An 18,091-nucleotide genomic window follows, 5' to 3' on the forward strand; every position below is an offset into this window, starting at 1 on the left:
TGCCAAGAATGGTGCTAGGCACTTGGGCACCCACCTCCAAAGGAAGTGATGCTTGACATGACTGTAAGATAGTGACCAGTGAAACAGGAAGGTAAACCTATTTCAGGCTGAGAAAATACAATTTGGGGGATTGTGATGGGCTGCAGCATACCGAATTAGTATTAGGATAACAACATAATCCAAACTCTCAATCCCATCTGCATGGTCATAGACTTGACCTTGACTTTGCCATCTCCAATAATTGTATCTCATGCAAAATTCCAGCTTCTCTGAGCTCACCCTTCGGAATTAAGCCAAGACTTCAATCTTCAAATCTAATCCTTGCTTTTCTCTGCATCTCCATGACTACCAGATCCTTCACTGACATCATCTTCTGCTTGGAATATTGCAGGAGCTTCCTAATTGGTCTTCCCCCATCATTGTGCAACTCATTCTCTATGCATATAGCACTCAAGTATCACATGAGAGACATTTTTTAAGCGTAAATTAGATCATGTCACCTCCACCATTGTCCAAAAACCTAATGTGGCTCTCATTGCACTGAACATATAATACAACATTATTAACCTGGTTACAGGACCCTGTATGATCTAGATCCCACCTCGCTCCTAGCTGTCTCCCTTACTCATATGCCATACTACCCATCTTTCATTTTCTCAACTATGCCCAAGTCTATCATTTCTCATGGCTTTTTGGATGTACTGTTCTTTCTATCCGAAATGATTTTTCTTTTGCTCTGTGTCTTGGTAACATCTACTTGTATTTCATTTCTCAGCTTGACCCCAATTCTTCTTGGCATCTGTCACAATTTTAACAGTGAAATTATTTGTATGCTAGTTGATTATTTACTGTCCTCCTCCCCTCTCCTCATTATACTGTAATTTCCATAAAGGTAGAAACCATTTCCTTTTTGTTCATCACTGAATAATTATAACTAAGTAGAAAGCCAAGACAGACTTATTTTGGAAAAAAAGAAAAAACACATTTTTGGGGGTACCTGGCTGGCTCAGTGGGTTAAGCGTCCTGTTCTCAATTTCCACTGAGGTCATGATCTCATGGTTTGTGCATTTGAGCCCTATATCGGGCCCCATGCTGACAGTGTTGTGCCTGTTTTGGATTCTCCCTCTCTCTCTCTCTCTCTCTCTCTGCCCCTCCCCCACTCCCACATGCACTTACACAGGGCACACTCTCTCAAAATGAATAAATAAACTTAAAGAAAAAACACCATTTTTTGGATAAACTATATTTTGGTATTCTTCACATATTTATTTAATTTCTGTTTAAAAACATTTTTAATGCCCACTTTGGGTAACAAAGAAACAGAGAACTTTTATGCCCCCCCGAAACATGCAATAATAATTTATTCTAGCCGGACACAAAAAAAATTTTAATTGATAATTAATGACAGTTTAAGATAACTTATATTGTATTAATTAAAATTAAGCATACTAAGGGGTGCCTGGGTGGCGCAGTCGGTTAAGCGTCCGACTTCAGCCAGGTCACAATCTCGCGGTCCGTGAGTTCGAGCCCCGCGTCTGAGCTGATGGCTCAGAGCCTGGAGCCTGTTTCCGATTCTGTGTCTCCCTCTCTCTCTCTGCCCCTCCCCCGTTCATGCTCTGTCTCTCTCTGTCCCAAAAATAAATAAAACGTTGAAAAAAAAATTTAAAAAAAATAAATAAATAAATAAAATAAAATTAAAAAAAATAAAAAGGTTTAGATATGTTTTGTTAAATTTGTCACTAGTTTTAAAATACATACAAATGATTCTCAAGTTGGTCTGTATATGTGGGAAAGACTTCTAGCATTTAAGTCTTAAGTAAATTAGGATGATTAAAAGGAGGAATGAGGGGCGCCTGGGTGGCGCAGTCGGTTAAGCGTCCGACTTCAGCCAGGTCACGATCTCGCGGTCCGTGAGTTCGAGCCCCGCGTCGGGCTCTGGGCTGATGGCTCAGAGCCTGGAGCCTGTTTCCGATTCTGTGTCTCCCTCTCTCTGCCCCTCCCCCGTTCATGCTCTGTCTCTCTCTGTCCCAGAGATAAATAAACGTTAAAAAAAAAAAAATAAATAAAAAAAATAAATAAATAAATAAAAGGAGGAATGATATGATAACATTGAAGAGGTAACCAGATCTAGCTTGTTCTTTTAATATTTTCTACAGACAGAACTCTTGATAGGAGGAGACACTGCCAAGAATTTCTCATAAATAACTAAATACTGAATTGATTTTCTGGGAGCCTCAAGGGGCTTTTATATCTAAGTATCAACTGGTGTTGAAAAAATCATCTTAGTACTTTTCAGCACGTATGAACGCAATCAAGTTTTTGAGAAAATTAAGTGGCTCATGAGACTGGTAACGGTATATGTAACCCCTAACCCCATGATTACTGGATTGAATCTTGTCCAGAATGGTGTATCTAGTAATATTCAGCAGAAGAAAGCTCTCTGGTCAGATCCAACCTAGAGAGCTAACTTTTCCAATTAGTCTTTACTACACAGATATGCGTTCCAACATATCCAATGCCTTTTTTGGCTACCTAAGACCGAATATCAGTAAATAGGGAATAGTTTTCCCCAGAGAATATATAGGGACCTTAGGATATCTAAAAGGATACCCCCCCCAACGTTCACCAGTAGTTAACTGTCAGTAATGATATTACAAGAACATGTATGTATTTTTTAAAGTGTTCTGTAATAAAAAATGAAACACAAGTTTCCAAAGTTTTGTAAAAATGATCTCTGTAAGCTTATTACTTCTGACGGTAATTTGCATTTGATGATTCATGGAGGTGGAGACCTCAGCATGGGACTGGTGTCCTTGCACAGAGTGAAGAGACCAGAGCTTTCTCTCTACCACGTGAGAAACTGAGAAAAGAACTCTCACCAGAACATGACCATGCTGGCACCGGATCTCCACCTCCCAGCCTCCAGAACTGTGAGAAACAAATGTGTGTTGCACAAGCCACTCAGTACGTGGCGTTCTTGTTATAGCAGCACAAGCTTAGACAGGCAACAACAAAAGAATATATTCTGATTGATAGTAAACACTCAAGTCTTTAAGTAAACATAAAAATGCCACAGAATTTAGCAACACTGCCTCTTTATTTAAGTGAATAAATATATACATTAGGAAATACATGAATGTTATCCCAACTGTAAAAGTTATAAAAGTGAATTTTTTCACTTGTCGCTGCAACAAAAATGATTTTAGTCAACACTATTGCATGTCCTGCATTAGCACTGAGGATTCAAAGGTAAGGGTCAATTTCTCATACCATGGATTTCAACTCAAGGTGGAATTTAATATATTCAACACATTTCATACTCAACCAGAAATTAATTTAAGACAATTTAATTCCTGAAGCATTGTACTTACATTTTAGTATGTTAACACACATTTTTATTTTATTTTATTTTATTTTATTTTATTTTATTTTATTTTATTTGAGAGAGAGTGTATAAGCAAGGAAGAAGGGGAGAGGAAGTGAGAGAGCGAGAGCGAGAGAGAGAGAGAATTCTAAGCAGGCTCCATTCTAAGCACAGAGCCTGATGCGAGGCTCAATCCCATGACCCTGGTATCAAGACCTGAGCCAAAACAGAGAGTCAGGCACTCAACCAACTGAGCCACCAAGGTGCCCCAACACATATGTCATTAAATTTAAAATGAAATGAGTCCATTTTTCAGAAGCATCCAGATCCCCTTTATATAAAAAGAATCTAGGTAACTGACAATAATGAGGTAAAGAGAAAAAAGGTAATGAAAATAATAGCACCAACAATTACATTTACAATTGATAATTTATGGTTTCTAATTATGTGACAGTCCCTGTGCTATACTTTATATGCATAATTTCATTTAATCATGAATCAATTCTGGAACAAAGAATCAGTTCATTTCAGAATATAAGTGGACCAGAAAGTAAAAGATTACAAACTCATGAAACTAAATGACTCTTTAACATTCTTTCTTTGAATAATGAAAACAAAAATAAGATATAAAAAAGGTTTTAGAATGTGGTGAAACACCTGAAAATGGCAAGTTAAAAAAATAAAACAAATTAAGTAGAGGAAACAAAGATTTTTTTTTTATGTTTTTATTTATTGATTTTGAAAGAGAGAGTGCACGGGGAGGAGAAGTGAGAGGGGGAGAGACTCCTAAGTAGGCCCCACCCTGTCAGCATGGAGCCCAATGTGGGGCTCAAACCCATGAAACCGAGATCATGACCTGAGACGAAATCAAGAGTCGGACGGTTAACTGACTGAGCCACCCAGGCGCCCCAATTAAAGATGCAATATACAGCCAATTCAGCTTCAAAGATAAAAGTCTATCAGGGAACAATGTGTGTGTGTGTGTGTGTGTGTGTGTGTGTGTGTGTGTGTGTGCGCGCGCGCATATATAAATTGTATAAATAATTCTAGTGTTTGACCATAACAGAGGTCATATTGTGTGTGTGTGCACACACACATTCAATCAATCAATATTTTAAAATATAATGGCATATCTACTTCTACCTGCTCATCTGAACCATTTCACCTCTAGGAGTAATCCTTCCATCTTCCAAGGTCCAGAGTTTGGGAATACATTCTATTGTACCTAGGTAAACACATGACTACTTAGCATGCATGGTCAATTCAGCTGTCATTTTACCCAAAGGAGGAAAATTGGAGAAGTCAAAATCTAAATCATTTTAAGCAGTACCATTTAATAATAATAAAAACAAAAGATGATATATTGAAAGTCATAGGAAAATATTACCTCAAGATATAAACATTCACCTCAAATTAATTACTATTAAAATGTACCCCAGTTAATAAAATCTGGGAAGACTTAATCTTTGATTAATTGGACAAAATGATTTTTTTTTTCAGGAAAGATAGTTCCCTGGTTTTGCTGCTAAGACAGCGAGCAGATGTCTGCCTGGTCTGAAGGGAATTTCTTTTCCTCAAGAGAAAACAGCTTAAATAGGAAACAAATAGCCATATGCTGGCCGTGCACTGCTTGGCAGATGACGTAGAGGGCCACGTTCTACGATGGAAAGCATGAGGGTCAAGGTTCAAATTAATTTTCCTTAAAATTCAATGCAATTACCCAAGATCAAATTACTTATGAAATATAAGTTGTGTCTAAGAATTGGGCTATCAATTTGTGCCAGGCATAGAATGGAGTTCTAAATTTAGTGAGTGATAATGGTGGGTATTGAAGAGTGGGCCCATAAAATATTTTCCTAAACAGTTAGTAGACTCTTGAATAGAGCTAATACAAGGCAAGCAAGAAAATACTGCTTGCAAGCCCCTTTTAGAAAGCCTCGTTTGAAACTGAATTTGATAAAGTTTTCAGAAATCTTACAAACAGCAAGCATCAATATCTCCTTAATTTTCCAATGTAATGTCTCCATCATGATATATCATTCTTGGTTTGCAAAGAAATGTAAGAATTAAAAACTAAATTAAAAAAAATACAACTGTGAATAAAAAATTCTTTTCCTGTACAGAGATAAACTTCCAAAAGTTTCAGGAAACTTTAGGTGTAAGGACCATCATACATTTCTTACCATTCGAATTTTTAGAATATTAATTGTGTGAGGTGACTTTTTAATTGCATTGAAAGTGATTTTTCAAGGACAAGGAAGGAATACAGCTTTTGCTACATGGCAAGGATAGGCACCAAAAGTCTGGCCAATGCTTTTCACTGGGTCTAACCAGATTATAATTGGCTTGTAAATTAAGAAAATAAAAATAAACGATCCTATTAAATAATAAATGCAATCCTTTTGGGGCATTACGTAAATGTCAATAAATATTAAAAACACAAAAGACACAATTGTTATCTTTTCTTTATAGAAATGAAGATTTTAAATGGCATTCAATATCTTTTTTTTTTCAAAGTTTGAGAGATTGACAATTGTTAGGAACCAAGAAATCCAGTTGTTGTTACAGCTGTAAAACTTGGTTTAAAGGCAAATGAAACACAAAAAATAAATGTTTTTAAAAGCATTACCAACAACTGTGCTGTGAAACCTGTGTTGCCCACAGACACTTTTGTTAATGCTATTACTTTGGGCTACAGGATCACTAAGAAATTAGATGCAATCTTTGCCTTCCTGTGTCTTTGTCTTTTGGAACAATAAGAATAGTTATTGAACTTCTGGTACCAAAACTAGGAAAATAAAAAAAAAAGTAGTAATATTCTCCAAGAAAATATAAAACCAAAGTAAAACTGTACCTTACAGATTTAACCTACAAGCAATATGACCTATGGTTCCCCAGACCTCCCCTCCTCCAACCAGCCCCCTACCCCTACACGACCTGGTTTATGTAACATACAAAAGCCTACCTTCCATTTTAGGACACAAACATATTTTAGAATGGTGAATTAGCAGTAACCATTGCCTAAAATAAATAACTGAAATATATGTGAACTAAGTTACTACATATCTATTTGTAGTGCACTAAAGCCTGAGTTTACAAAATAAGTTTCCAAATTTTTTAAATACACAAAATCTATTTTAACTCAGAGCACTTAATTTTTCCCCATGTAACTTATGTAACCAAATAATACAATTTATCCAAATAAAAACATGCTTTTAATTAATGCAATTAAACAAGTATAAAAACTGTTGATAGCAAACACTACTCAAACTTTTTTCAGGGTTTAGAATAATTATTATCACTAATAAAAATCTTTGCTATCAAACCGTCTTTATTAATATCCAAATATATTTGCTAAATATACACTATCTATACATTCTGGCTTTATACATACATGAATTGTTACTGAGTATGATCTTAAAGCATTGTTTAAAGTACTTTAAATTTTACTCAGTAAATTATAATATTCTTTTTTCTCTGGAACTTGAAACATTTTGGTATATCACACTAAAATTTGTGACTTACGCATTCAGGGACTATGTATTTGAATATTTTACGGGTAAAAGTTATATAATGATCTTATATATGGTTTCACTTCCATGACGGTGTATTTGTTGACTAAGACTGGAAGAGTATTTCCCAAAATGGACTCACAAATAAATGGAACGTCTTGCTTAGAAAAAAAGAATTTAACTGGAAACTAATAATGTCTTTTAAAATAGCTACACAAAAGCCAGATTAGAAAAACACAGCTCTCTAAACTCCAGTGCTTTAAGGGTATCTTGATCATCTGAAGTAAAACTAAAGGAGTTTTGAAAAAAAAAAAAAAGATCTAAGGGCGGCTGGGTGACTCAGTTGGTTAAGTGTTGGAATTCAGCTCAGGTCATGATCTCACGGTTCATGAGTTCGAGCCCTGAATTGTGCTCTGTGCTGACAGCTCAGACCCTGGATCCTGTTTCAGATTCTGTGTCTCCCTCTCTCTGCCCCTACCTGTTGACTTTCTCTCTCTCTCTCAAAAATAAATAAACATTAAAAACAATAATTTAAAAAAAAAGAAAGAAAGACAAGATCTAGAAGGTAAGCATTTAGACATTCTATTTAAGTGTAACCTTTTCTAAAAATTCTGGCAATAATCAGAATTTAAGTAGAGTAAGAAATAACACAGAAACACAAGATGATCTTTTATATGTCTATTGGTATACACTTCATTTATAAGGAATTATAATTTCAGGGAATAAACAATGACTCTGTTTTTCCCTCCAGTCTTCAGTTTCTTAACTACCAAGAATAAGAGTTGGCCTAAGTCATCTACATCATTTTTCGGGATTCTCTAAATTTGTTTTCAAATGTTAACTTAATTTTATCTCCCTGGGGAATAAGCATTCTAAATATAAACATGTCAAAAGCTAGAAAAGGTATTAATATCATAACCTCAAAGATGACTTTATCAAAATATATACATCCTTTTATAAAAACATTTAAACTTCTTTTGCCTGTGCTACATTTAAAGTTGGGATAAAGAAAAAGAGAAAAAGAAAAAAAAAGAAAAAAAATAGCCTGCTACTATGATTACAACTTTTATACATCTCATTGATGTAGTTCTAAGATTTTCACTGGGAATCAAGGCAATAAGAGAACATACATAAGTTTATGATGAAGTAAATGTGAACAGAGAAATATAAACTTGAGTTTCAAGTAAATGTTTTAAAAATGTGAATGGCTAGTGCTGACATAGTCTTCAATGGTTATTTGCATTTTTAGCTAATTAAATTTTATGCTCATATTAGACATCTTTGGCATTGTCTCATTGTAAGTACTGAGTTGTCAGTACATTGTCAGTACATAGTTCTGAGTGTGATCAACTCATCTAAATTCTTGGGAGCTGATTCCACATTAATAATCTGATTAAGTTGTAAAATCTGTTTCAAAATTCTTTGTATAACTGTGTAATTATCTGCGGATCTATATATTCAAGTTCTAGTTGAATAATGGAGATAATGTCAGAGATTATGAAACTGATTATATAATTAAAATTCTGAACATAAATTATATCAAAACATCAATCATCTTGAAAAATATTATATATAAATTTACATATAGTTATGTATTCAGGTTCACCTGTAATTTTATGTAGTTAAAGTGAATTAGAGATCTAAATTTCATCTGTCTTTCCAGCCAATCCCTATGTAATTCATATATATATATATATATATATATGCATATATATGTGTATATATATTTATATATGTGCGTGTATATACACGTATATATATATATGTATATATATATACACACACGCATACACAGAATGATTCTTTCAAGGAAGTGAAACCCTCTGCCTACCTCTTAAATGTTTATTGAAAATAAGAGAAGCCCAATTTGTATTCAAATATATTACACACTTAGACTCTAGATATATAACAACTTAATCATTAGTCAACAGATCCTTTTTGAGGTCATTGCAAATGAGCTACATTTGGTATTTATGCATATAAACTAAACCATTAACTACCTAAGGATGACATACACGGGTTTTCCTCCCACAGTGCACTACAACAGCCAAGATAATAAAGAATGAGGCACATACATACATTTCTCTAGCTATAGTTTACCAGAAATATAATATATTTCTAAGAATTAGAAACAGTTTAAAACCTTATCTATACCACCAGTTGAAAGTATTTCTCCAAATGAAGACAAGTGAAAAATACCCCATGCTATTCTTTTTAGAGAAACATACGGATATTCAATATATTTAAAAGCAACAAAGGAGAAGAACTAAATTGATTTCAATGAAAATGTTCAACAGAAAGCAGCTCCAAATTAAAAATAAAATGGTTCAACAACTATGGGCAAATCCCAATTTAGCTTGAATAACCAGTTACAATGAAAACTATGAAAAAAATAAATAGGTAGAGGATCGTATTCAAATAGAAAGCTAGAAATTTTCCTCAGGTAAAGCCTGGGATACAGATTTGACTTTTTATTACCATTCTCCAGGCAAATGATCCCAATGTACCATTCCTGCTGTAAAAGCCCGTTTTACTTACTAGCCACCTCCAGCGATGCATTATGGCTCACGGCCTCTCCGAGGTAATTCCTTGCTACACAGACGTAGACCCCTTCATCAGGCCTGCTTTTTCGTCCATGTACTATACGTAAGAAAAATAAAGATCCACTTGGCAGCAACATTCGGTGTGATCGAGGGTCATCTTTGTCCGTCTCCACTCTCTCCCCCCCTTTGTACCATTCGATAGTGGGTGTGGGGCGGCCTTCAGCTTTACAGTTCAAAGTTGCAGGTTCTCCTTTTGACACAATTAGGTCCGAAGGGTGTTCAACAATGCGAGGTGGAAAATCTTCCTGACGAAGACGGGAGCCTGCAGAAGAATTGATGAAATACCTTCATATTACCACTTGGAAACAGTTACGGAACTTAGTTCAAAAGCCTAGGCTTGGGGCGCCTGGGTGGCTCAGTCGGTTGAGTGCCCGACTTCGGCTCAGGTCATGATCTCACAGTTCGTGAGTTCGTGCCCGCGTCGGGCTCTGAGCTGACAGCTCAGAGCCTGGAGCCTGCTTCGGATTCTGCGTCTCCCTGTCTCTCTGCCCCTTCCCCGCTCATGTTCTGTCTCTCTCTGTCTCTCAAAAAATGAATAAACATTAAAAAAAAAATTATAAAAAAAATAAAAAAATAAAAGCCTAGGCTTAAGCACTACTATGTAAACAGGGGATGATACTGACTACCCTGCCATCCCTATTTACTAATTAATCCTTCTGTTGTCCACCTTAAGCACATCTTCCAATTCTTGAATCCTGTTGGCCCTCCACTTAGAAAGTGCTCTTGCTTAAATTTTGCCTGGACAAATTCTGTCTGCTCTTCAAATCCCTTGACCACAAATGCTTTCAGAACCCATCATCCTGTCTGTACAGACCACATTCTGTGCCTGTTTTCTGCAGAGGAATGTGTGAGAGAATTGTAGAGCATTACAAATAATTGTATGGATTCTGAGAATCTCCTTTGTAACTAACATCAATCAACACTTTAAAAAACTATTCAGTACACTAGTGAAATTCATATTCAAATACATGATGAAACTGCTCTCTATATAGATTTTTATATCTTCCTAAATAATAAAAGTACGCATGTGTGTACTTTCCCGGAATTTGAATGTACACTTTCCCAGAATTTGAATGAATTTCATTAGGTACCAATAATTATATGTTAATATTTAATATACTTCAAAGATGAAATGTTATATAACTGAGTTTAAATAATTAAATTTAACATAAAATGAAAAAGGACCCTGGGTGAGGGCCTACATTCTGTACCTTATGGATTACTTAATAAGTGAAGTCCTGAGTGTACATATCATTTAAATATTTCCTGTGTCTGTACTTTATTTTTTCCCAGTGAGATTATAACTTTTGAAACAGGGATAAAGATTCATATTTTTTAATATTCCTGCCATATTGCTGCCACGGAAAGATTTAATATGTAAATTTCTTAAAGATTTCTCAAATGCAACAGTCCAAGGCTTAATTTAATTGAGCCCCAAACCTTGATCTTATCTAGTCATCCTATCTCAATGAATAATGCAAAGTAGAAACCAGGCTTCCTTGACACCTCCTTTTCTTTCCCCTATTTCTTAAATCAATCTATTCCTCTCCGTCTCCACAGCCAGCTACCAACCCAGATCAAACTACTATCAATTCCCACCAGGATTTAGGAAAGCTCTTAAATAGCTTCACTTCAGTGTAGCCAGATGAAGGCTTTGAAATGCAAATACAATCTGGGTTCTCCCCTACTTCAGGGGCTCTTAAAATAAACTCACCGCTCTTAAGATAAAGTCTTTAACAAGATCTACAAGAGTGTGCTCATTCCCCTATCTGGCTCTCCAGACTCTTCCTGTTCCACTTCTTTCTCTGCTTTTCTCCACCTTGTGTTACTTTACAAACACATTGTGATTTCTTCTGCCACAGGCCTACACCTGCCACAGGGTCTGTGTTGGAAGTGATCTTACCCTAGTTAATATCCACTTTCCTTTCAAATCTCTGTCCTCCCTGATCTTACCACAAAAATTAAATGACCCTTTTATAAACCTAAACACCACTATATAGTTAAGGTTGGTAAGAATGATCAGAATTACAATTTGAATTTTTTTTGTTTGATGCTTTGAATACCATCTTTCCCATTAGTCTGTAAGATCTATGGGTCTGATTTTGCTCATGGTTGCTTCCCTTACACCTGGCAGAGTGCTGAGCACACCGTAGGTACTCAATAAATATGTGTTGAATAAATGAAAAAAAAATGAATGAAGGGCTGATGGAGAAGACCTATTTGAATGGAATGATCTGAGGCTTAATAATCATGTATTCTGTGAAGAGACATTAAAGATTTTATTTTTTAAATTGTAACCATATCCATACTATTCAACCTTTCGTAGACTCTGCATGGGCTGATGTACATCTCTAATTTGTAATTACTACAATTAACATTATTTTCTCAATGAAATGACCAAATGAATGATGAAATTAAAAGAGCATTTGCTTATATCAATCCTGAAATAACAAAAAAGTATCATCTGAAATACTGAGTAATAGTTTTACAATCTGAAATATTGAGAAACAGCTTTAGTTCAGTGCATGGTATACGACATACCATCAATTCTTTAAATGAAACCGGGTTCTAAAGGAGGAAAAAATAAACCAGCAACATGGGGAAAAAATAACTTGGCAACTCATATCCTCTCACAAAGGCTATACTGAAGTCAAATGAAATTTAAGTTAGATTTTAGATTACTCAATTGCAAATGCTAGAAAATTTTAGAAAATAAAACATTATATTACCAGCCTTGACTTTGACTGTAATTATGAAGGGTGGATGCAAATGAGAATCAACTACTGGGGTAATATATATTTAATTAATAAAGCAGATCTTTATTTTAAATTCTGAAAGTTCATTTCAGATAGGAAATAGAGATGCATAATTTGCTATAAAAAAGCAAAGAGGGGACACTTAGAACTGCCTGAGCAAGGAAGAGAAGGCATCCTGACACATAAAATTTGAGATGAGTCTCGAAGAGTAAGTCAAGAATAAAAGAAAGGAGATGATTTCACCCAGAGGCACAGCTACAAAAAAACATGATACATTCGTGGGATCTTCAGGGAGTTTGTATGGCCTAAGTATAAGGTGCATGTCAGAGATTAGCAAGTACGTGCCTGAAGAAGTAGTCAGAGCAATAATGTGGTGGGCTTTGTGTATCAAGCCAAAGTTCTGGAATCTACCTGAAGGCAACAAAACATTTAATTATTGTAGGCACAGTCAAGTTTGTGGGTTTTTTTTCTATTTTTTTTTTTAATTTTTTAATGTTTATTTATTTTTGAGAGACAGAGAGAGACAGAGCATGAGCAGGGGAGTAGCAGAGAGAGAAGGAGACACAGAATCTGAAGCAGGCTCCAGGCTCTAAACCGTAAGCACAGAGCCCTATGTGGGGCTTGAACTCACAGACCACGAGATCATGACCCGAACTGAAGTCCGCCACTTAACCGACTGAGCCACCCGGGCACCCCGAAGTTTGTTTTTAAAGAGCTCACTACTGGTAGTATGAAACTGGACTATAGCAGGCTAAATTAGGAGGTCATTGGTCAGGAAATTTTGTTCTATTCAAACAATTAAATTCTGAAAACTTGGACTTTGACAGAGCAGAAAACAGAAGAAAGAATCTAGAGATAGTTACAAAATCAACAGCGCCTGATCATTGGCAATAAGGGATAAAACAGAATTGAACAATGCACAGGATGGAGAGGAAGCACAAGGTAGAGAGATTCCAAGTTTGTGATCAGAGCAGTGGGTGAAGGGCAATCCCAATGAAGGTGGGGAATAAAACAGTGAAATCTGGTGAGAGGAAGGACAGAGGAGCCTGGAGTACTTCTTGAATATCCAAATGGAGACGACAAGGTGGCAAGTGAATATCCAAGTTGGACCTCAGAAAAGAATCTCAGCTTGAGCCATAGATGAGAGTCAATCTGGAGACTGAAACCATGGGAAAGAATAAAACTGTCTAGGGAGAGTGTACTGAGGAATTAACAGCCAATTACAGAACCTGGAGATTACCCAGACTCCACTGAAGTACAGTGGAGCTCAAGACTCTGTGTCCGTAACCTGCAGTCCCATACACCTGGGCCACAGCTAGTGTGACTTCTGGGAACGGAGAACACAGGCCTCAGCTTTCCCCGGAATGTTAGCACGGCAGTTTTCAGTAAAAGAGTTTCAGCAATAAAATGGCTTCTGTATTACTAAAGGCTAAATTTTCAAAAATGTGCCTTGGAATCCACTTTCCCCAGATTGTTAATATGTATTGCTAAAAAAAAAAAAAAAAAAAAAAAAAAAAAAAAAAAAGACCTGCAGCTCTCAGGGTCTTTAGTCTTGCTAAAGCACATTATGACGCGTACAAAGAAAGGTATTCATTCTATACAGCACTTCTCAAAATTATTTGGCCGTTGAACCCTTCAGTTTTCTTTTTTCAGGATATCCTACTGAATTTTTTTCTAAGGAACACATTTCCAAAGAAAATATACTCTGTTAGCATATAATAATATGAAGAAAGAATGATTAGGATTAGAAAAAAAAAGTTACTTAAATACAGAGTTGATACCTTCGAAGATCATAACAAAAAACATAGAAATCCCACATTCCTCATAATATATAACTTTCAGAAAAGGAACTTTCCAATTCCCGAGTGATATTTATAATGAGTAACTGGTTAACCTCCACAATAAAAATTATAAATGGCCATCATTTCATCACCAGAAAAACTATAATAAATTATTCTTTATTATCAAGTCTAAGCAGAAAGGAAAAGAAAGAAACTGAAAACTAGCATTTACTATCCATCATCTCCTCCATCACATCTTTATGAGGTGGGCGTTGTATATCTGGTGTCCATATGGGGGAAGTGAGACTCTCAGCTGTCATTCAGCTGGAAGGTGGCAGTGCTGGGATTCAATCTTAGTCAAACTCTAAACCCTTGCTCTTCCCAACTATTCCATAAATACTGCTAGGATTAATTAGCTAAAATCCACAGAGAAACATGTTTGGTCTGTTCTGGATTCCAACACCGGAAGTGTTCTTTTCGAACGCTTATTTTTGAAAACGTGGATGATAAAAACAAGAAGTAGTCACACGTGGTGGCATCTGTTGTTCTCTCCCTATGCACACAGAGAACACCTAACTGTAAACCACATGACTGCATATTCCTTTTACTCAGTAAAGATTTTGACGATGAACAAATGGAAGTATAAAGCTTTTCTTCTATTGCGTCATCTTCTCTAAATAGGAGGTTGAATTTTGGAGTAAATATCCTTATACTGTCAGTTGTTAATACCTCAGTTCCTACACAACTCTTTGCACAATGAAAATTCAGTATCACTGGGGCATCCGGCTGGCTCAGTTGGTGGAGCATACAACTCTTGATCTCCGGGTTGTGAGTTCAAGCCCCACTCTGGGTGTAGAGGTTACATTAAAAAAAAAAACAAAGATCTTTAAAAAATTCAGTATTACTGGTTCTCTAATTTTTCCTACCACCATACTTTGAGGGAAAAGCCTCTCATCTTCTATCAATAATTGACTCATTTTCGTAAAGGGAAACTTTGAGAGAGTTATGCCAAGATCAAATACAGAAGTCTACATGTGACTCTCAGAAGAACGTAGGTTAGTCTTCCTCCCTAGAAGAGGTGTTCACCTCCACTGTGTCACAAAGCCTCTCTCTCTAATATTCTTGATTCATTATTCATAAAAAGACTTCTCTCTTCCATCATAAACTCTGAGTTCCCGTAAGCCACCTGACAACCACCACTCTAGTTAACGTTAATTTGTTGTTATTTTGGTTTGTTTGTTTTATAAGATATAAGGTTTCTATTACACTCAGTAAAACCAACTTCCTATTTTCAGCCAAACTTTTCACAGGAAACAGAAAAGTAACATAGAAGAGAAGGTAAAAGAAGAAAGGGACTGGCCGAGTGAGGCTTTAACAAGGAACAAGGATGATAATGTCAGCTGCCCTCGGCAAGAATCCTGGTAGAACCTTGGGAATAGAACACAGTTGACTTTAGGCAAGGCCAACATCGGAGACAAGGGCAAGGCAGAATTCCTTCAACAACTGCCCAGTTGGAAGATAAAATATAAACACGAGTGACTGAAATATCTAAATATTTACACAACCGCAGCTGGAAAAAGATAGACACATTAGTGCTAAGTATTTCAAGGAAATATATCAAAGTCACATGAGATTTATGATGAGGAAACCAAACTCCTGCTTGGATGTAAACCGTTCCCCCCTTTAAAACATTACTTCTATAGGAACCTCAAGCAAGAAACTATTTAAAAGACAGATCTTGGTAATATTCTGTTGAGATACGCAAAACACACACATACGTAATTTTATTCTTTTTTCATATATGTTTCTACTCTTTTTTCCTAGCATGGCAATAACATTCGTCTCAGGGTTTTGTTTATGTTTTCAAGTCTGCTTCTTCTTAGTAGATTGAATGAAACAGTATTTATTTTATTAACACAGTCTTATTTCGATCTGAATTTCTCTTTCATATTCCTCAGTAGGTTAAAACTAGAAACCATTAAATGATTAAAATATCCACTTGTATCATATATCCTATGAAAACATCTTACAGCACAGAAATGCTTGTAAAATTACTAAAAGCACAAGAGTAACAAGTTCAGTGATTCGCTGACAGATGCACAATGAATATTAACAGACAATTGGTGACATCTGTCCTAGGTGGGGGTGGGGGATTTAGATCTGCCTCGACAACAAACCTGTATTGGTAAAAGAACACCTAGATTCTTAAAAGAGCTTTTGCCTCTTAACCTTTTTGTTCAAGCTCCATTTACATTTTAAGGAGCATACAGCCTCCAATTATTAACATAAATCTTATCGTGGGCACCAATCCTGTAATTTTCCTGTCAGAATTTCATCCTACAAGGAGATATTTGTTAAAAATAAGAAGACAGCATCCATTAATTACTCACTGTGTAGCGAGTAGACTACTGACTCATACACATTTCCCAAATACTCACTCATCATTGGAATAAATATAAAAACAGACCATATCACGGAAAAAAAAACCCAAAAAACAAAAAACATAGTTTCACCTGGAACTATATGGAGGAAAGAAACACAAGGGAAACAGAATGCACTAAAACAACTACATGATTAATGAATCATGCATTTTTTTTAGGTACTTTGTTTCATATTAATTTCCTATGATTGTAATTCTCCCTAAATAATCCCCCAAATCAGCTGAGTGTCATTGATAGTATCTGTTATCACCTAAAATAATTACCAAAATTGCCCAAAATGGAATTCTAGAAGTGAATCCCTGGTGTTTTTGTAATATTCCTACAGAATCTAATATTATATGGCTCTGTCCCAAGAGAAATGAAAAAGACTGACAGTAGAATAAGTTAAATTAAAAAAAAACAATATCGTTTGCTCTCCCCCCTGCTCCAATTTTTAATAATATGGAGTGTAAGTAGAATAAACTTTTCTGTCAGGGGACCCAAATACAGCAGAAGCTACTAAGGCATTAGCTGCAGAAATGACCTCAACTCACTCAAATCAGGCAGGGTTTCTCCCTGAGCTGTCACTAAACGGATTGTAGGGTTGAAGTCAGTTAGCTGGGTTCATGCTTCCTATTCACCCTTGTAGTAAAATTTCCAATTAATATACAAACAGGAGAATTCTACCTTCTTCAAATAAAAATATTTGCATATGCTAAAGTCTAAATTTTCTCACCTATTCATTGGTTTACCTATATATTAAGCATATATTGTATTAGGAATTGCTCTAAGCATTGGCAACACAAAGAAATATGAGATATAATCCTTGACCTTGGGATGCCCTGGTGGCTCAGTCATTTGAGCCTCCGACTTCAGCTCAGGTCATAATCTCATGGTCTCTGAATTGTATCTCCACCCTGGCTCTGAGCTGAGGGTACAGAGCCTGCTTGGGAGTCTCTCTCTCCCCTTCTTGCTCTCTGCCCCTCCCCCACTTGTGTGTGCGCGCTCTCTCTCTCTCTCTCTCTCAAAATAAATAAACTTAAAATATATATATATTGACCTTAACAGCCTGAAATTCACCAGGAAGAAATAGCTTAGGTGAGGGGAAAACAAAAACAAAAAACGAAAAAATAAACTAATGTAGCACTTGTAGGGAAAGTTTCTTCAATCTAGAGAATGGACTCAGTGCCTGGATTCAAACCCAAACTCTTTTACTTCTTAGCTGTGTAAACTCAGATAAATTGCTTAACCTCTCTGAATGTTAGTCTCTTCATCTGCAAAATGAGTATAAAAATATCTCTATTTTATAGGGTAGCATAATCCCTAATGCCTTAAATATTACATTGACCCTTGATTGTGACCATTAATGTAGTATTAGAAATTGGCATAAACACCAATGTTTACTTTTATGATTCTCCTCTTCATCCTCTCCTGGAATTATATTAGGATTTCTACTATTTTATACAGAAATCAGTTACTTTTTTTTTTTTTTTTCTAAATTTGTAAGAAAAGTTACAAACTAAGCAAGTCTCTAGTTTGGGTTGAGAACTCAACTCAAGATCCTTTCCCATTTACACATTTCTTGGCAAGATCTGGCACAATTCCAGCAAAACATCTATCAAAAGAGACTAAAAACAACACTAGAGCATTTAGCC

At 35.8% G+C, this 18,091-nt stretch overlaps 1 protein-coding gene across 10 annotated transcripts in view; it reads right to left on the bottom strand.

The window, feature by feature from the left end:
* The window catches only part of ROBO1 (roundabout guidance receptor 1), a 1,138,975-nt gene that overhangs the window by 323,160 nt on the left and 797,724 nt on the right, over positions 1–18,091 (bottom strand). For all 10 annotated transcript variants that reach the window (XM_045501664.1, XM_045501662.1, XM_045501663.1 and 7 more), the window contains one exon: positions 9,415–9,741. In XM_045501664.1, coding sequence (XP_045357620.1) covers positions 9,415–9,741 — 327 coding nt within the window. The remainder of the gene's footprint in view (positions 1–9,414; positions 9,742–18,091) is intronic.

This window comes from Leopardus geoffroyi, chromosome C2 (genome assembly GCF_018350155.1).
Source record: "Leopardus geoffroyi isolate Oge1 chromosome C2, O.geoffroyi_Oge1_pat1.0, whole genome shotgun sequence".
Taxonomy (NCBI): domain Eukaryota; kingdom Metazoa; phylum Chordata; class Mammalia; order Carnivora; family Felidae; genus Leopardus; species Leopardus geoffroyi.